Source organism: Gambusia affinis, linkage group LG19 (assembly GCF_019740435.1).
Source record: "Gambusia affinis linkage group LG19, SWU_Gaff_1.0, whole genome shotgun sequence".
NCBI classification, from domain to species: domain Eukaryota; kingdom Metazoa; phylum Chordata; class Actinopteri; order Cyprinodontiformes; family Poeciliidae; genus Gambusia; species Gambusia affinis.
The window spans coordinates 16,753,492-16,773,555 of NC_057886.1; the positions used below are offsets into that span (position 1 = coordinate 16,753,492).

Sequence of the window (20,064 nt, forward strand, 5' to 3'; positions counted from 1 at the left end):
AAAGATTTCATTGCAGATTTAGGAAAATCTGCTATGTTAGTTCTTATGAACCTATAGGGTTTTTTTAAGCAATTGATTGCAGATTACTCTTGTCATAGTTTAAATAGCATCCAAGATATTTTTCTGTACACAACCTGGCTGCAAGATGTTAGAGTTAATATTTAGAAATCCAAATGCGCATAAACAATATTTTATCTGAGGTTCCTCTAGCTGTACTTTACATTTGTTATAAAATACTTTTGTTTTCTTTCCATGTAATCTGGAAATATTTGTCAAATCTGAAGTCCACAGTAGAATAAAATGGCAATGTTAAGCTTTAAAAACTCAGGTAAGTGTACCTTCATATAAAATTTCACAAAACTAGCCAACTATATAATTAAGTAGATTACCTACAAACTTTTGAGACTGATGATGTACATCATCTCAGAGCAGAAAATTTCAAACGTGCTAGCAAAAACAGTCTGTTAATTTGTGCTTTTTATTTTTGGTGAATGGCCACAGGCTAAATCTGCAGGACATCGGATGGCCTTTGTCTCTCTTGCATGAGTCATCCTACGCTAATGAAACAAGTGGTGTGGATCCTCTGTAAAAGTGAGTGAAAACAAAGTAAAACCTGTCACAGCCGTCAACCTCCCCACCCCCTGTGTCGTCCCAAAGATCCTCGCCCCTGCATCCACAGCAGTCTGGGCGCAGCGAGGGAGAACTTTGTGTTGTGTAACATTGCTGCCACTGCTTCTGCGAAGTGACATTCAAATGAGCCGTCACCGACAGAGACAGAGAGTGGGAGTGAGGAACAAGCTCAGGCCCGGGCAAAATATTGTGAGAGCACGTTAGATGTTGTTGTGACCGAGGAATGAGTTTGAGAGGACAGCCACCAGCCTCCATACCCTGACACAAAGTGCTGGGCTAATGGAGAGATAACTCTGTGGAAAGTTAACTTCACACTGATTCCTCCTCCCAATCGCTCCAGCTTTCTATCAGTGGCCATCAGGCTGCTGCTGTGATCAAACAGGTGCCTTCTCCGGAGTGTCCCTCTTACAAAACATCAAGCAGCTGATTAACAAAAACACTATCGTCGCCATGCAGATTGCAATTCAACCAGACCCCAGAGGGATGGTCACACGTCTGACAGACAACATCGAATCAGGGCAGAACAGAACCAGCCTAGAGAAGACAACAGCAGGGGCCACATGCGGCTGCAAGGAACTCAACCTTTCAAGTTCAAAGAAAAGCCTTTCAAAAGTGTTTATACCTCTTGCACCTTTTGACAATTTCCCACATTATTGGGATTTTCAGTGACTTTTGCAAAATGTCTCTCAAAACCTCTGAGGCTGAGACTAAACGCAGAAAGACTGTTTGATTTTATTTAGATATATTTGATTAAAGTGGATTGAAGAAGGGTTTTATAGGCTGTACTATCTTGTGTCGGTCTATGGCATAAAATCTTACCAAAACATGTTAGTCCTTGTGGTTCTAAAGTGATAAAATGTGAAAATGTTCAAGGTGTGTGAATGGCGGTATTGTAATGCTGCTCAAGGCAAAAATGACTAACGTCTAAAGTTAGGCCAACACAGTAACATGTGATTCTGCACAAACAAGAGGCTTTAGGCAGAAACATTTATTCAATCATGAACAAACACAAAGACTTACACATCTACTTAGATGTTTTTCACATTTTCCACAGCTTGTTGGAAGGAAAAATACTCTCCCACACATCACCAGAAGGCCATCTCAGTCGCACACATAATCACTTCATAAAGTTTAACATACAGTAATGACTTCGCAATTTTCATTTTCTTTTTCCAATTTAATCTGAAACCAAATGCAGACTTCAAACAAGTGCTGATGAAATTAACAGAAATAATCTATGTTAATTTTTTTTTTTTTTAATAATTGTGACATTAGATAGCTAGACTGTTTATAGAGTATTTGCACAAATCATGTGATTGACTGGAAGTGCTGATAATCACAGGACAAAAGACAAAGGGGCTCTGCTGAAAAAATCATTGCTACCCTGAAGGTTTTCAGCAAGTGAACAATGAACACGCTTTAAACTCTGTGGAAAGGAGAAAAATACTCTCACAGCGAATTAACGTTTAGAAAATTTGTAATCCTCCCTGCTTCATTTGGAAGAAAGAAAACAGAAATGATTTAACCCTTGAAGTTTGGGCAGAAGAAGAAGATATTCAGCCTGCAGCAGCTTCAGCCACCTAAAGGTAGTCAAGATTGATGGTTACTGCCCCCTGGCTGCTGTCTGTCATCACTGCAAGCCAGCAGACCTCATTGGATCAGTTTTTAATCATCTTTTTCACTGTCATCCTCTTCATCGTCGTCATTGCCACGTCCGTTCATGGCCTCGACCCTGGCCAGCAGAAGCGGCAGGTTTATGGCCAGGCCCGGCATTTCCTCGTCAGAGTCGTCCTTCGGAGGGTAAAACCGCTTCGCCTTGGCCAAGAAATCTTCACCGATGTCGAGGTAAAGGAGGCGATCCTGCAGAGGTGAAGACAGAGAAAGGTGAAATATTTGCTGCTGTAAGCTACCACATACAACAAGGGTATAATATAATATATTATATTTTTAATTTTAAAGGAACAGCTCAAATATCCAGAAGATAATTTCTGTTAAATCTTTATAAGGTAATATCTAACAGGATGTTGATAACTCAGGCTGAAGTTAATAAAAGGCCAAGAACAAAGTGAACCACTATCATCTTAAAATATTTCCAGTCTTAAAAACTTGTAGCAGTTTATGCAAAAGCTATTTTATGAGCCTTTGTTTGCAGAAAGAAGCTGATGATTATTGACACCAATGATCTTCGAGATTGAAATAAAGTGAGAATGGATCTTGTTATTTCAACTCCCAATAGATAAATGTAGAAATTAATAAAATAACATTCAGGTCAACCACTTTAATGTTGTTTTTTTCTGCATTTTACACAGTTACTATGACCAGAGATGCTTTATATTTTCCATTTCCATCCATTTCACCTGGGAAAATCACTGGTGGTGCATCATATCCTATATCCATTACCTGCTTGAAAAGATGTATATAATCAGCTTCTGTTTGATGAGCACAAAATTAAAAGTGACAAAAGGTTTGTAATGTATAAAGTAATGCCCACTCAAAACAATAAGGTGATTTTTGGATTCAAGCTCTATTACACAGGTAATAGAGCAACAAAACTTTGAGATGCTAAAGCTAACCAACTAAAATTAGATGCTTTAGACCCCCTGTTTTAACACAGAAGTGCAAAATTATTTTTTGGGCCCTTTCTCACAATGATGAACAGATATCTTTCTGGTGGGGCCTCCTTGGAGCTGAAGATGGAGGTCTCCGTGTGCAACGTGTGTAGCATGGCACGTGCTGCCGGGGCGTTACGCATGCGGTCAGCTGAGGCACCAGCAGATACTGTCAGCAGAGAGTCTGCCTCAGCCATAAAACCTGGAACAAAAAGATAAACAACCTCAACAAAGGCAGCTGTGTTCTGCTAATGGTGTTCCTCATATGTGTATCATTTAGTTTTACCCAGGTTCTCCAGGATGGTTTTCCATTTGTCTCTGACTTCTCTGCGTGTATCTCTCATGGCTTCAATGTCGACACTCAGGCGACGATAGCCCTGCAAGACAGGGTAAAAAAGGAAATATTTTTTTCTGTCCTGTTTAGGTTTGCTTTGATCAACATAGACTAATAAAATGTAGAAAGGACTATAAAAAAATTCTACCTCTTTGAAGATGTATTCTTTTTGCTCTTCTGTCACACTTACATATTTAAGTTTTTCAAACAAATTTTAATATCAAAGACAGCCCGAGTAGTTACAAATAGCAATTTTCAAATTGTGACATGAAACATTTGCAATAACTAGTTATGAGGTTTATACATGATTAAGGAAATAGGCTGCACTGTAACCTTCACTTTCTTTTGTTTAGCCCTGAATTTGCTGGTTTTGATCCTTTGCGCTGTTGCACAAACAGAAATGAAAAAGACTTTCAACTTCAGGAGTTTCTACAACAGAGCAGAATCCATGTTTTCGTCCAGCTCCAGGGCATCACACTATCACCACCATGCTTGCCTGTAAGGATGATGTTCTGGAGGCCAAGTGAAGCCTTCAGGATGTTAGATGTTGTTTTTGGTTCTGTTGTGTCCAATTGTATAAGTTCTTTAAGGAATCTTGAAGGGATGTTGGTAGGAAGCCACTCCTGGATGGATGTCAGTGATTTTGTTTGTAACATGTTCTTGAATTTCTTTAGATGAGGGAATAAAGTTTTGCTCTTTGAGAACTTTATAGCTATAGCATGGAGTTCTGAGACTTGGCCTCAAAATGTGAAGAATCACACTTTACAGATTTCTCCCCTTTGCTCTCGTGCTGATGCGCTGCAGCCCTCGCAGCCCTGAACACAACACAATTGGCAGTTTTCTTGTAACATTAGGTTGTTTCTCCATCATTAGTACATTAAATCTTGAACTTGAACAACGTGAGCCTGATGTTGCCTCTGCCTCTGATTGGTTGCTCCTGACTAGGAGCGGTGTGTTTCTGCAGATGGCAGTAAGATCACTGGAAAGAGTCGGAGAAGTTGATTTTTTTCACAGATTATCAGTGATTGTTTTAAAATGTAAAAATATATGTATGTTTTTTTAGAAAAGCTATCTATAAGCCTATTTCATGTTGTTTGACAGGTTCTGTTTAAAAGATTTCTTGATTCTGGGTGTGGATGGAGACTTACAGGTAATTCATGGTTTAAAAAGGAGGGAAATAATCTTTTCACATAGAATTAGGTAGTTTGTATAAATTCTTTCCCCGCTTTAACTATTTACTCAGGCTTTCTCGAAGATTAAAATGTGTTTGAAGCATTTAAGTGTAACAAAAACAAAAGATATCTGTAATCTGGAAAATGCTTTTACAGCACTATATTTATTTAACAAATAAAAACATGCATTAAAGCATAAGAATGTATCAGTTGTTTTTATTTGTTAGTGTTTTGTTGTTCCTTTTTCGATTCCTCTACATACCGTGGATCCAATGCGGGTTTTATTCCTGGCCTGAAGCAGGGTGTGAAGCGTTCGGTCATCATCTCTCTCTGAGTGGCTGGGGTCTCCGGGTTCACTCCACAGGTTGGTCTCCTCGTCTCGTCTCTTCTGGACTTCACGAGTAAAATAATCCAGTGGATCTGGACTGTGTTGTTGAGACACAGCAAAACTCATTCACTGGCATTAAGAAAGATTCCATGGTTTCTTTCAGCATCAATCAAATGGTTTTAGGATCAGCAGGAGTGGAAAATTATTTCTATTTTATTAAAACGCTGTCTTACGTTACAAGAGGTTGCTTTTCCTCCTCTTCGTCCTCGTCTTCAGCACAGCAGCAGCAGCAGAACTGCATGCAGAACCTCTTGAAAGCTGAACCCATCTAAAAGGAACAAGGAAGAACTGGTTGCAGGGCTGCACAATGCCACAAAGTCCAGATAGTTTTTTGTTTTTTTTTTACCTTGGTTAAAAGACGTTGCACCTTCTTCGCTCCTTCAAAACAACTAGTGGCACTTCTGCAGCTCCAAATCCCCGGTGGATGCTCTGAAGAAATGTTTTTGTTTCTTTTTATTTTTCCAAAAATGACTCAATTAGTGTGTAATATTTCAGAAAACAAAATGAAAACATTGGTAACAGAAAAATAGGCAGTTGCAACAACATTTATATTGTCCACTTTAGTGAATCTTGAAAATATGATATATTTTCAGATGTAAAACAGAGAGTAAATTCAAAGACATTGAAAATAACTTAAATTCTGTCTCTACCTGATTTTCAGCCTCCCATTTTCCACGATCTCTCCTCAGCTCCACAGTGACTCAGATACTTGTCTGGAAAAGCTCAGGGAGATGGCATCCCGACGACTGGTGTTTCTTATCAGACTCACATAGAGGACAATAAGAGCACTAAAGGGGTTTTGCTCTCATCGATAAGGAAAAAAAAAAACATTCACTCACCCATAACCTCAGAAGACAGTCACAGCACTATCATGTGAGCTGCTTCGTGTCCTGTCCTATGAATTCTGTTTTTGCCCCCGAGGACAACACATCTCTTTTCTACAGCAGTAAGACTAATTGTACATACTGTATGAAATCTACCACGGTACATTCAAGGTTTAATTTTATTACTCGCAGTTCCATAGATTGTAAATAAGGGCAGAAAAACTTTATAACTGTTTTCATTTCTTCTTTTTTTTTTCTTCTTTTCTTAAAAAGTAACCCGATTTCTACAAAGGTACAGTGAATACTGAGATCCAACATGAAATCATAGCATGTGCAATTAACTTCTGAAACCCACCCTGATTTGCTAATGTTGGTTTATGGTTGAAATGTAACCATAAAGCTGTAATACAAGGTTTCTTTGTTTCAATACCTAAACACCAGCAGGATGAGTAGCAGACAAATACTGTACTTCTCAATAAGACCAAGTCCATTGATATGAAGTGATTCTATATTTAGATCAAACATAATGCAATTTCTATATGTCTAAAACCGGTAATAGACATATAAAATTGAAATAAATGGTGATTTTGTTTTAGTATGAGCGTCAATTTTCAGTTGATTAATAAAAGATCACACATTCATTTTACAATTAAAGAGCCAGAATTATCACTGAGCTTGGAGATATTTTTACTTATTTGTTATTTTTCAGGCACATAGCATCATTTTATATGACAATCAAGCAGATATGTTTCCTTCAGTGGTTATAAAAGTGATGTACATATCGAACACAACCTAATAAATACTTGACTTCACAATTTGACACTTCGAAATTGGGTTGCGGTCAATTTAATCCTCCCGCAGTCCTACGACGACACCCAGTGAGCCTTGCGTGATCTTTTACAAGTCTTTCTTTTTTTTTTGGTTTTGGGAACTGACAGACTAATGGACACCCCCATCACTTCTCTGTTGTCCAACCGTGACATCTGCTTTTCTCTTCCTAAGCATTGCACTAAGATTGCGATGCTTGACTTAAAAAGTCAGAAAAAAGAAGCTCCTACTCTTTCCGACACTTCACCTTCAGCACAGCATCACAAAAATGTTCCTCTATTATCCTGTTTACGCTTCCTCAGAGCATTGGACTGAGATGTATTCCGCATGATAAGCTCAGCAGATGCGAGGTTCCACCAGGTGTTTGCTAATTGCTGCTCCCGCTATTCTGAAGGAGCACAGCTTTAAGGAAAAGCTTTGTGGAAATCAGCAGGGCTTTGTGAGAGCAATGCACAAAGTTATCTGGAAGCTCAGATAATGCTAACATACTCTGGTAACACGGTATGCCTGGTCTGAAACAAGCTGGAAGAGAACAGGATTCCCACTCTAAACCTAATATGTGGTGCTACAGGCCAGTTTCTCTTCCATATGTCCCTGTATTGTGATTAGAGGGATCTGTTTGATAGAACTGGGCGTTACTAGAAAATTTAATTACTGGTATTTTCAACATGCTGATGATTTAAACAACAAAACACTGAAAAAAAAACATAATATTCTGAAAGACACCAAGAGAAAAGGAAATCAAAGTGGTGGAATAACTAAAAAAAATTGTGGTGGAACCAGAAGTCCAAAAACTCAAAGTCCTTTAAATGCTTTCTGTTATTACATTTCACTAACTTTATCACCATCACCCTCCGCAAGGCAATGAAGAGTTAAGCGTGAAAAATTACAAAAAAAATATCTCACAACTAAGAGCTTTGTTGGAAGAAAGAAATTCATGAAAAATCATGCATAACTGGAGAAATAAGTTTATGAAAGCTGTTTATGACCAGAAATTTGTCAAACATTTGTGCTGTTTTGTAACAAAGTAGAAAAAAAGAAACAAGAACAAAACATTGGTCTCTGTTTGAATTATACCTGTATTTGTAAAAAAAGAAAAAACAAAAAAAACAAATCTCAAGATAGGTGTTGATGTTTTATTACACATAAGACACTTAAGATCCAGTAAAAACAGTTGGTCAGTAGTGATGGCTTTGAGTTAACATGTTTGATGTTAAAATGCAAACTAATGTTGAAATAAGTAAACATAAGCGCTCCAAGCAGGCTTCTCGTCCATCAACAGATCGTAATAGGAGCAGAAAATATACAAGTTTGAGTGAACAAAAAGCAATAACCTCAGTATATAATATTACTGCAATGAAGGCACGTTGTTTACATTTTTTTCACTTGAAATTCCTTTTTTTGGAACCATAAAAAGTCAGAACAAATACATTTGAGTATTGTTATTACCCAAATATTTCAGATGTCTTGCACAGCACTTTTTCCACCTATATTAATTGCAACTTCCAAAAAAAAAATTCCTCAAAGTCTAATCCACAAATTTATTCCTTTAGGAAAAATAACTGAAGTTTCTGTAAAACAAAGAAACAAAAAAAACAAAAACAGCTTTTTACCCACATTTCAGGACAATTACCTTTGAACCATGATGATTTTTGAGGAGCGTGGTACCACCAGTATGCAGACTAATAACACTAAGCTGAAGGGAAAGTTTTTCCATCATTACAATTCTTTACATTATGTAAAGAAATGAAAAGTTTGATAAATGTCTCACATGCATGACAAAATAAATTGCAACTTCAATTTATTTATAAATCATGTAATTACTCCAGCTCATTATTCTGCCCCCAACAAGGCCACATGAGGTGATTGGCACAAGAGACAGCAGTAGTAAGATGTCTGATCTACTTTTAAGTCGTCTGAACAATCGTTCCTTTGATCTGAAATTAGCTTTAAGATATCACTGTGAAAATCACAAAAACTGGTTAAAAACCCTGGAACAACAGATTTTACTGTTGTACTGCAGAAAAAACTGAGCCTTTTCCCAATCGACATTGGTCATGTCGCCCTCTAGCGGTGAGCAGGAAATAGCGCATCCTCTTCATCTATAACAGTATTTTTTTTAAATAATAAGAACATGGCTATCATATGAAGGCAGGAAGAAGTAAAGAAGGTGCAGAAAAATAAAGAATAGCACAAATTAATAAACGATAAACAACAATAGGTTTTGAGCTGCTTCTGTTCAGTGACAACAGTTTTCACAGATCCTCTCCTCATGAAAGAGAGAGTGCGCCTCACCTCAACTCAGAACAAATCCCATGTCCTAGTCGGAGTCAGAGTAACAGTCAAATGTAAAAAATAAAATAAAATAGTTTGAGGATAATCATTTGTTCTGTCCAAATCACTCTGTTTGATCTGAAATATGGCCTCCTATGCTTAGAGGTAAAGTCAGGTCAGTTGCGGCAGCTGGCCGTGCATCCCTTCAGCTCAGGAGCTCCACAGAATGACGCCTCCACTCCTCAGGTTAATGACTGGGGTCCAGGAGTTTTGCCTCCCAGGCTGCCTTTCTTTAGGCTTCATGGTTGTTGAGGACGAGGTAATTGGTAAAGGGAGGGATAACGGTCAGCAATGCGTTGCCGTAACTGGCCCACAAACTCAAACATGCCGGAAGGTAGTGCCTGGTGGATGAGATAGCGAGGCAGATGGCCCTGAAAAAAAGAACAACTGAAGGTTAGGTGTTTGGCTGAACATATTTACATACAATGTCAAAGAGATTTGAATCTGCTTTGAAATTTACCTACATGTTGCAAAACTTCCTTACCAACCTTAAAATGAGCAACAATCCTTCAGGCTTTATGCAGAAGTCCTTAAAGTATCACTGACAAAATAAAACCACTTACCACCAATTGATTTAAAAAGATTGACTACTGCGCTTTCTTTCTGTGTACACAAAATACTTTCATAAGTATTTTTCACAGACTACTATAAATTCCACGGCATTGTGAGTGTCGCATTTTTCATCTGTAGTAACTGGGTCAAAAGTAATAATGGTAAGTCAAAGCGTAAACAATTAAGCATGCAAACACTGGAAGTTGTGAGCAGTTTCAGCAAAGATCTGAGAAATATCTCTGCAGTTTTGGAGGAAGAAGCAAGATCAAGTGATGAAGAAGAAGGAAGGACTGCAACTCTATTTTTTTGCATGCAAAAAAAAAAAAAAAGAAAGATTTCTGTATTCATATTCCCCACCTTAAAATCTGTGTTGAGGACCCAGATGAATGTGCAGACGGACAGGTTACTGCGGCATTTCAGAACCACAAATCCTCCTGGGTGATTTTCTCCCCTAGAACAACCAATAAAAAGCAAACAGGAAGTAAAAAAGGTACAAATAGATTTTGATTCATTTATTTCAAACAAGTTTTTATTAGTAGGACAGAGAAAACATGTCCAAGAACAAGATTATTTGTTTACCACTACTTTTTTGTTTTTATAAGGAGTAGGAAGAAGTGAACATTTATGTAAAGTAATCCTACCCCTTATAGGGATCCACAATTAGTTATAAAAATAAACCTTATTTGAGAAATATTCATCTTAGATGTAAAAACAATACAGAAATAATACTGTAGGTTATTTAGTTTTTGTAAATTTTAATAAATATTGTCACAAATGTCGCCATGTTGTTCACACTGCACTGCATTCTGGGTAAATGACGTCAAATTGGTCCAACTGCCTGGCTCCTCCAGTCAAAATAGTGATGAGAAAGGTTATTAAGCCTTTTTAATTTGAACCGGAGTGCATTGAAATTGATCGGAACAAGAAATAACAAGAGATGATGGAAAACTATCCAGATTCGCCTGGCCTTGTTTTTCCTTTTTAAATTACAGCGAACAGGCACACAGTGTAGCATTATCTAAAATTACACCAGTCAAACGCAATATAATAAACAACAATTCAGGTAAAGTTACCCTTCCTGTGTTTACTCTGTAGATTCCAGTACAGAATGGACCTAATGACATCATCAACCCATCAGTGGAAAAATGGCGACCTCCATGGGTGAAAAATATAACAAAAGATGTTTATTCTGAAGTAATTATGAGTTTTGGCATTTCACAAATAGCAATATTTTAGTTTATAGGGAAACTGCATCATATTTAGGTCAACATGTTCAACTAGTGCTGGATCCTTTTAAAACAATTACTTGTTGAAAACAAGTTCTGGTTTACTTCAGTGATGACAGAAATCCGGGTGAAGGCATGAACTGACCTGACACAGCGATCAGTCGGCGGCTTGGCATCATGGGTGGTTGATACGCCAACACTAATGTAGCAGTCTTGTCTGCGTTCAATTCGTCTAACGTTGACATAGTCCCTTATAGGGATAAAAAAAACAAAAACAGAAAGCGCATAAATAAAATCAATTTACATTGTTTCAGACATAAAATCTGAAACAAAGTAACAAACAAATCCTTTCAGAAGGAAAAAAGTAAGAGATCTAAGGAAGCCCGATCTTTGCTGTGCTGATGTACCTGGAAGATACGAGGCCTCCCCCTACGCTAGCAGCAACGTCGTATGTCACCAAAGTGTTGGCGTCAACTCTCTGGAGGACCTGAGGCCAAAAGTACAGCGCATTATTAAGCTTTAGTTCTGCAAAACGTCTCAATGGAAAATGTTTGATCTAACAAAGAAGTGCATCACCTGGCTGGAAATAAGTGTTTTGGTCCACTCAACCATTTTCTCTGGTTGCAGCATCGTCTCCTGATAGACGAGCTCTGCGGGACACTGCAACATGGCCTGAGCAAATGAAATAAGGCAAAAAATCTGAGGAATAAAGTAAAGTAAATAAAGTATATTATGCTTCAGGAGATGATTTTATGATCAAAGCGCACTTACTGCTGAGTCATAAAAGAAAAGTGTGAACAAAGAGATTAACTGAGGAGGGAAACATTTGGTAAAGCCCAGTTCACACTACACAATTTTTTGCCCCGATTTCCCTCTTATGACAATCTTAGAACGTTCTGCATTCTAAGATTGTTGCTTGCGATAATCATAACCGATCATCCTGCAGTGTGTGGTGTGTTACGACTGATCGGGTCCAGTCGGTAGACCGCTCCCATCTGAAATCGGACATATTCAGCATATAACAGATAGTGAACTATTTAAAATAAATTCTCCAGATAAATTATTTATTGTAAATTATTTAGAGTGAATTTTTATATTAAAATTTATTGCAGATTGTTTATGGATGTTTGTCTGTTCTGATGGTGTTTACACTTTGTAATATTTGAGGGTTTTTTTGTGTTTTTTTTTTTTTTGTGTGTACCTCATGGGCTGCCGTGGTTAATGAGGGCAGGCCTTATAAGGCTGGTCTAATCATTCTGACAATGAAGGACTTGAATGGCCAAATTGTTTGGTAATGGAATCTACATTTGGCGTTCCCGGTGAAAGCAGCGAGATACGTTTTGTTTGTTTATTGTATTGTACGTTTGTGTTTGTATTCTAATGTTTGTATCTTTTAGTTTTCACGGTGACTGTGGCGACAAGGTGATTGTGTCCAGGTGATCACTTGAATCTGAATCACCTGCAAAAGGAAAATAAAAAAGAGGAAATTCACCCGTCGAGACTGGCTAACTAATTCAATAACTGGGGAGCTGCTATACAGCATATTGCTTCTACGTCGTCAGCCATGTTTGTTTACTCTAAGTTCACGTGTGGTAAAGTGGACTTTTCCTGTATTTTCGGTCTGGAATCTGAATGTCGGTGAGAAATCAGTTTGTGTATGGTGTGTTGCTCTTGCCGTGTGGCTGGATGAACACCACACACTGCACAATCGGGCCAATTGAATGCGTTATACCTACGATTTTGGTCGGCTAGCGTATGGTCACTCAGGTTTTGAAAATCGGCCGACAATTCTAAAATCGTGTAGTGTGAACTGGGCTTAACCCAATATTACGCTAATAGCACTTAGCATTCACAAGCAGCTCATTGAGGGAAGTGAGAGTGCTGGGGAACAAAAACACTTATCCGGTTGGAGCACAGTGGATTAAATATTAAAATACAGTTTAACAAAGTGTCGAGGGATTTTAGTAATCAAGGAACTCGAATAATTTGATTAATTGTTACAGCCCTATTTATAATCTTTCCCAATAAGCGAGGGAAATCTCCACTGACTCTCACCTATGAATTTAAGATATCACTGTATTTTAAATCCCAAAAATAAACTCTTCAAATATGAAACAAAAATAAATCACAACCAGTCTGTTCATTTTATGAAGGATATGTAAATTAGAAGGAAATCTTTTAAAACATAAGAAACAAATACAAACAATAGTTTACATTTTGATGTGGAAGCAGAAGTAAAACAGCTGATACTAAAGGTTCCCCTTTCACCAGAAATGGCTTCAAAATTCACTCCAGCTACTACCGCAAACGATGTATAGCCATTTTATTTCATTTCATATCTGATGCAGATGCATTAACTAAGAAATCCCTTCCAATTATACTATAAGATAAAATGGAATCTGATAATTCCATTTTATCAGATTTTTGGGTGAATTCACAAAAATGGATTCACAATATTTGGTAAATTCACAAAAGACAGCAGTAGAAAGATGTCTGATCTACTGTTAACTCATCTGAACAACCATCTCTTTTATCTGAAATTAGCTTTAAGATATCACTGTAGAAATCACAATTGTATTATTTCTTCCAAATGATTTTGGACGCTAATAGCACTTAGCAATCATTTCTTCCAAATGATTTTGGAAGAAATAATATAGTCTGATAAGATGTTTATGCTTGAATGATTTGTAAATAGTGATTCATCAATATAAAAAAAGAGACAGGGACAAAGAGTCTGAACTTTCATAGCTCCTTTGAAGCGCAAAAACACAAACCAAGATTAGATGTGATTGGTGGTTTTTTGGGCGGGGTTGTTGCATGACAATGAAGTACAATGTTTTACGTTTGCAGTACCTTCAGAATAAAGATTTTTCCGTAGCTGACAGTCTCCAGAGAGTAGACGCCGTCTCCTATGTCCTATCAAAATACAAAATCCTGTCAGCATGAGAAGGTTTTACTGGAATCTAAACAATTCCATATTTTATCTTTTTGTTTTTAGATTAGTTGTACTTTAAAATCTAGGAAGATACATAAATATATACATTAAATAAAACCTTTTAAGATTTACTCAAGTCAAAATATAACAAATTGCAGCTTGTTTATTAAATGCGAAAATGGACAAAATTGGACAAAAGGTTTAAGAAAGAAATGTGTGAAATGATTAACATGAAGTTAAGTTTTGCTGTGACAAACCAAAGGAATGTAATGAAGCTAAAAATTATAGTTTAAAAAAAGCATTTCTTGAAGAAATTAAAATTTGACTTTTTAGAGAGTGTAAGCAAAAAAAAAAATCACTTTTTCATACATGATAATGAAGCGAAAATTAAATTTCACACGTTTTCCACATTTAAGAGTCTGCGAAGAACATTTGAAATTCAGAATGGGGAAAATAAATCTGAGCTTTAAATAATGTCAACTCATCACTGCCAGAAAATGCTGCAAGACAGGAAGTGGGTTTCTCTTTCGGTTTGAAAAGCTACTATACTGTTTCCATCAAGCTTTACTACTTTACCCGATACTATGAACAATGAGGTGAAGGAAAATCTCTCATAAATGATTTTGATAATGACTTTTCTTTTATCATAAATTGAAAAACATTTTCAAAAATCTATGTTTTATTTGGATTAATTGACCAGTACGTTCATAAAAGATTGAATTTATTCCCAGCAATAACAGCTTGAGGGAAGAAATGGAGAGATGTCCTTACGTTGTTTTTCTCAAGCTTCCAGCTCTCCTCCTGGGCGAGGAACTGATCCAACACAGACATGGCCTCTTGACCCTGTTTGATGTACTTCTCCTGCAGTGAGATCCAGACATGGAGAAATTAACAAGAGGAGGAGGATCATTAAATGAAAAACAGTCAGCAGGCGCTGATGCAGGTACCTGCGAGGTTGTAGGTTTGGACCCGAGACCCTCCTCGTCCAAATACTCTTCTGAGTCTTCAGACAAAAAGATCAGTAAAAAAATGACTACTTGCAGAAATCAGGAGAGAAACAAGAATACACAGAAGATGAATGACAAATATTATAAGATCATCACCTGCAATGGATTCAGGTGGAGAGTAGAACTGTCCGTCAGAAACAGGGTGGGGGTAGAGCATAGGAGCTCTGTTAGCGTTCACTGCTGCTTGGTAAGCTGAGGTCAGAGGAGGAAATCAGTTAAAGAGGACGTAAACTTCTGTTGAGATGTGTTTGCACTTGTCACTTTTCTCTCACCTCGGTCATTTTCGGCTTCCTGAGTGAGAACCTTGAAGTCAAGGAACCAGGTTTCCAACCACGCCACCACAAACGAGGTGATGGGTAAAACATAACCAAAGGCATTTTTGGACAAGAGCTGCTGAGCACAATGAGAAAAAAGAAAGAAAGAAGGGTATACTTTCACTATTATTATGCATATGTAGGCAAGTCCTTACAGCACAAGATAAGAGGTTTATTACGCTATATCTATTTGGGAAAAGGGCTTGGTGCTTTAGATAGATGGAGTAGATAAGAATCATTATGCAAACACAAGCTGGGAATTTCAAAAAGCAGAAGTGAAAAAGATGAAGAGGTTTCAGCTGATGAACTTGCGCTGCTCAAACCGAACTGTGAACGTTCAGCAACAGGAAGGCACTCACTTCAGATACAATGACCTTCACCACGAGGAAGACGCTGGTCACTAGGGTTGAAATCTGCAGGAAATAACTGAGCTCTTATTCATGTCCAGGAGAAAAGTTAGGAGACTTTCGCTTGAATTTGAATAACTTTGTGTTTTGCTGTGTCTGAGCTGACTTACCGCGACAACCCACCAGTGTTTCAACCGAAACGCTGCATAGCCAATTTGTAGACAGAGGAAACGAAACAAGGCAAGGAGCTGACATGAAGAAGAAGAGAAGGGGAAGCAAATGATGTCACCAAGTGCTAAACTTTACAAATGCTTTCGACTGGAGGAAATGTACATCCAAGCTCCCCAAAAAAAAGAGTCAAGATCATAAAATTTAGATTCACACCAAAGCAATAAGAATTGGGCACTTACGACTATATCAAAGAAGGAAGTCTTGAACTTATATCTGATGACCTGATCTGCTAGATTATCCAAGATCGGACCGGTCACCTGAAGGACAGGAAGGGAGGAGTCCAAACGGTTACTGAATTCAATTGACGTTTTGTGTCTTAAACATGTCTATGAATAAACACGCATTTACATTTAGCTCTATAATCCACAGAAGTGTGATGAAGAGGAGGTCAAAGGTCACAAAGAGACAGAAGGTGCGCCGGACATCAGAGACAGCTTTGCGTGCCAGAGGTGGAAGCAGGAGGTATGAGGAAGGGAGGGTCAGTGACGTGGAGTAGGAGGAGTTCAGGGAGGCAATGCCAGGGAGACTGCCCCCGTCCTGCATCGCTTTTACCGCACTGCTACTTTTCTTCTGCAAAAATAATGAAAAAAATAAATAAATAAAAAATAGGGTTGATTCAATCTCGCTTCAGAGTACTGTATTTTCCAGACTATAAGTCACTTTTTCTCAGTTTGGGTGGTCTTGTGACTTCAGGTGTTTCCGCAACTGGTAGTCCGCTTTGTAACAACAAATGTTACACTTTTAGCTGCTGCAGTTCACTTTCACACTATGAAACAAACCAAACCCTTTGAGCAACCTGTTCACTCACTTGCCTGTGGTGGCGCTGCACCACGAATCACTGAAAGAAATGACACAAAAACCTTGGAAGAAGACTTTGAGCAAAACTTCCTTGTTCACAAAATGTAAACAAATGTAATGGCGTCTGACTTTAGGTGTTGCAGGATTTTGTTTGTGTCTTTGGGTAAAGACCACGAGCCATTTTCCCCACCAGCGCTAGATTAACGCGTTCATTTTGGTTGCAATTACCCAGAGCACCCTGCGCTATAGTCCACTTTCTGCTTTTGGAACTGTCTTTGGCATTCTCATATGTATTTAAATGGCATCGGAGTTCATTTCAATCAAACCAAGATCTAGTTTTTTTAGTCAAACCAGAGTTCACTTTTTTTTTGTCCGTATCAGAGTTTGATTTTGTATTCACACCTCCCCAAACAAATGATCTTTCTAGGCAAACAAATTAGAATTCCATTAAAACGGACTAAACAAGGCTGGTGTGAAACACCTATACAGTCCACAGCAACTTCTATATGTTTTTTTTAACTGATGTGTTAAATGTGATTCATACTGACAAACATGAGCGAGGGATGAAACATTATTGTCTGCAGCCTCGAGGGAAGCTAAACAAAGGCAGAAAAGAAGAAACCCAGAGCTGGGGGAACAAGCCCACAGCTCTGTGCTTAAAGAAACATGTTGTGAGGCATGAAAACAATGTCGATATGTGTCTGGTAGTTGTAAAGGAGGTGAATATAAATTAAACAAATGGTTTCAATGAATGCAGCCGACTCTCTATCAGCCTAGATTTATACTGCATGAGTCTCCGCAAGTTTTGTATAAAATTATTTATGCCATTTTCAATAATCAATAAAAAAGTGTTTATTGGCATTCAAATGTTTGTAAATCCCCACTTGCACTTCCGACAATTAATGTTTTTGCACTCTCAATTTTTGAGCTTGGAACTACATTAACCTTTAGTTCCACAGATTGTGAAATTTACGTCAGGACTATGGCTGGTCCTGTCCTAAACCATGATTTTAATTGCAGTCAGAGGAAAGTGTTTGGTAAAACTGAAAGATCATTTTAAATCTTAATCTGGCAAGACTTCAAAATGTTCAATAATTTTGAGCCTAATTGATAACTTCTAAGTATAAGTGGTAAATAAATTACCAAGCGAAAAATCCTTCTAGGTATTAGGCTTTTTTCAGACAACCAGGAGAAGTGAGATTAAGAGATGGGACCAATTACTTTGGCTTATGAAGTTAACATTTGCTTTCATTGTCCTTTTGCCATCCACCTGATCATGCTTCCCACAAATGTGACGTCTGTTTACACAGTACCAGACTTCCTCTTCTTTGGTTTATATGTTGCTTATGGTAAATTAAACCTGAAACATACACACAACTGCTATTAAAAACATCTGCGCCATTATTTAATTTGCAAGGAAATAGTTTCATTTTGATAATCGTTTTTTGGTTGAGTTAAACATGGTCTACTTAACGTAAAATATTCACTGAACTATTAAACATTACTTTGGTCTCCAACTGGCCTCATAAATTGTTTTAGCTGAACTTGCATTGCGATTAAACTATTTTAGCTATGCGCTTCAGTGTTCACAGCTTGTGATTTAAAATCACTCACGGGAAGGATGTTATTGTGATGAATCATTTTTAAATAAGAATAGTTGCTCTATGACATCGGGTTTTCGTAGAGCTGTAGAAGTATAACAGCCTGCTTGTTAGGCCAATGAACCGACAAACATTCAGACCCGAGTGCTTTCTAATTATCTCTGCAGCCATTTCTAAACACCCTTTGCCCTAGGATTGATAAATAACTCAAGGACTCTCCAACTACAGCGAAAACCGTTTACATCACAAGAAGTGCGGGTTATATTTGGTGTGAAATCCCATGACTTACGAGTCGTTACTCGAAGCTAAAAACATATAACCAACTGTGTGTGTTAGCAAACTGGCTACTAGTGTGAAACAAATAAGAAACATTGCCAGGTTATCAAGCTAAACCCAGACTAAATTAATTAAACATGCACAAATCAAGTTATATTTATCAAACTGACACTCACTGCCGCTAGCTTTTCCCTTGTTAGCTTCTCAAACCTTTTTCCTAACAAGTTTTACCAGGTAACAACTTCAAATGTATAATAATCATATTATATTTCCATGAGGTAACTATAGCGAATACTATCACAAATATAAGAGACACTGTTAGAAAAGGCTCATAAAGGAAATTTAAAGCAGTAAACTCACTTGATTTAGCACAACATCATCGACTAGCGACTCTTCCGGAGTTGCCAAAGATGAATTGTTGTACCAAGATGCATCACTACACTTCTCCGACAAATAGTGAGTCACGTGACAAATATCAAAAACTCATATTTCAACACGCTGGCTGTCACATACTGGACAAGAAGTATATCTGTCATAAATAGGGGTGAAAGTAGTTTTGAATTTTAGCCGGCATTATGACAAAAAGCGTCAATGGCTTATTATCTCTCGCTTCATGCGTTTACAAAAAAGTCCAAATCCAAGCTGATAAAACTTTTTTTGACTGTAATAACTGCTACCTGTATGGATAAGGTAGAAATTAGAAGCACTTGACAATGTGGACAACATCTGTATTTTAATTGGTAAGGCAGGATGTATGAATCATTGAGATTAGCTAGCTGCAGTTCAATCAAACTCTCAAAGTCAGTATGGATTTTTCTGGTCACATAATAGGTAGCCTATCACACATGGTAGCCTATTCTGATTAGCACATTATGTGGTAGGTGTTCTCAAATGCAGTGTCCTGACGGGTCGCGCTACTCACCCTCAGCCTCAGCTTGCCCCAAATCTTCTGCAGGTTGGATTCTGATTTTGAACTTTTCATCTTCGTTTTCCCGTACTTTTATTTTGAACAAGGAATTAATTGTCCTCTGCATTGTCAACTTTTGATTTCGTTTGAATTAAAAACTGTTCCATTGTGTTTGCACGGTTTTTATATAAAACTCTGTAGATGATGATAGATTTATTGTTCTTTTTATCTCAAGGCGAGCGGCGTATTTTAATGTCTGTACACCACTCGTGTAAAATGTCCCGGTTCATTAAATCAAATGCACCAATCCCCTTAGCAACCATCGTGTTTTGGAAGTTGACGTGCATCTTGCTAGCGAATTCTGACCTATAGTGCAGCCGTGACTGGTTCTGAATGAGGCCTTTACAGCAGACAGTCTTTCTCCTCTCTTCCTGGTAAGTACCAGCGCAGAATCTTTTGGTGCTACCGAAATTTACCGGCTTATTTCACCCTTGATTAGTGATTCTTGAGAAGAGGGACAAAACAGGTCCTATGGATAAAGCACAAAATTTGAATAAAATATACACTATATATATGACTAAACTAACCTGGGTCATGTCAGCAATGTATATTTTCCTGGTGTTTGCTGGATATATATATATATATTTTAATTTTATTGTAAAAAATAAATAAAAAAATCTGGCATTATTGTGGGGCATCAGAACTTCTGAGGACCCCATGACCTCTTCCTTGATCTTTCTTTGCTAAGAGG

The 20,064-nt window shown here is 37.7% G+C and overlaps 2 protein-coding genes across 5 annotated transcripts; both read right to left on the reverse strand.

Moving 5' to 3' along the window:
* Positions 1–1,603: 1,603 nt before the first annotated feature.
* mreg (melanoregulin) lies at positions 1,604–5,893 on the reverse strand. Its single transcript, XM_044100233.1, has 7 exons — positions 5,784–5,893; positions 5,480–5,562; positions 5,307–5,401; positions 5,008–5,170; positions 3,526–3,616; positions 3,278–3,441; positions 1,604–2,490 (listed from the first exon to the last, which is right to left on the reverse strand). The coding sequence occupies exons 3-7, from the start codon at positions 5,399–5,401 to the stop codon at positions 2,296–2,298; spliced, it is 708 nt and encodes a 235-aa protein (XP_043956168.1). The 5' UTR covers positions 5,480–5,562; positions 5,784–5,893; the 3' UTR covers positions 1,604–2,295.
* A 2,014-nt stretch (positions 5,894–7,907) lies between these two features.
* stard3 (StAR-related lipid transfer (START) domain containing 3) lies at positions 7,908–19,756 on the reverse strand. Of its 4 annotated transcripts, none has more exons than XM_044100235.1 (15): positions 19,329–19,756; positions 16,080–16,301; positions 15,911–15,988; positions 15,671–15,748; positions 15,513–15,566; positions 15,112–15,229; positions 14,936–15,031; positions 14,780–14,835; positions 14,604–14,693; positions 13,751–13,813; positions 11,474–11,569; positions 11,305–11,384; positions 11,043–11,147; positions 10,029–10,122; positions 7,908–9,490 (listed from the first exon to the last, which is right to left on the reverse strand). In XM_044100235.1, the coding sequence occupies exons 1-15, from the start codon at positions 19,386–19,388 to the stop codon at positions 9,359–9,361; spliced, it is 1,422 nt and encodes a 473-aa protein (XP_043956170.1). In that variant the 5' UTR covers positions 19,389–19,756; the 3' UTR covers positions 7,908–9,358. The 4 variants fall into 4 exon arrangements, with proteins under 4 accessions (XP_043956170.1, XP_043956169.1, XP_043956172.1 ...); XM_044100234.1 differs by having other exon boundaries at positions 15,112–15,232; positions 19,329–19,704; XM_044100237.1 differs by lacking the exon at positions 19,329–19,756 and adding an exon at positions 18,767–18,847.
* Between the last annotated feature and the right edge of the window lie 308 nt (positions 19,757–20,064).

Bases quoted from the DNA above. Each gene is read 5' to 3' on its own strand.
- stard3 (XM_044100234.1), bottom strand. From the start codon at position 19,388: ATGAAAAGTTCAAAATCAGAATCCAACCTGCAGAAGATTTGGGGCAAG. The intron at 15,567-15,670 runs GTAAGTCAGCTC...TATTTCCTGCAG, and splicing joins AACACTGGTGGGTTGTCGCG to ATTTCAACCCTAGTGACCAG. The intron at 15,233-15,512 runs GTGAGTGCCTTC...CATTGTGCTCAG, and splicing joins TGAAGGTCATTGTATCTGAA to CAGCTCTTGTCCAAAAATGC.
- mreg (XM_044100233.1), bottom strand. From the start codon at position 5,401: ATGGGTTCAGCTTTCAAGAGGTTCTGCATGCAGTTCTGCTGCTGCTGC. The intron at 5,171-5,306 runs GTAAGACAGCGT...TCAACAACACAG, and splicing joins GAAAAGCAACCTCTTGTAAC to TCCAGATCCACTGGATTATT. The intron at 3,617-5,007 runs GTATGTAGAGGA...CCTGTCTTGCAG, and splicing joins AAACCCGCATTGGATCCACG to GGCTATCGTCGCCTGAGTGT.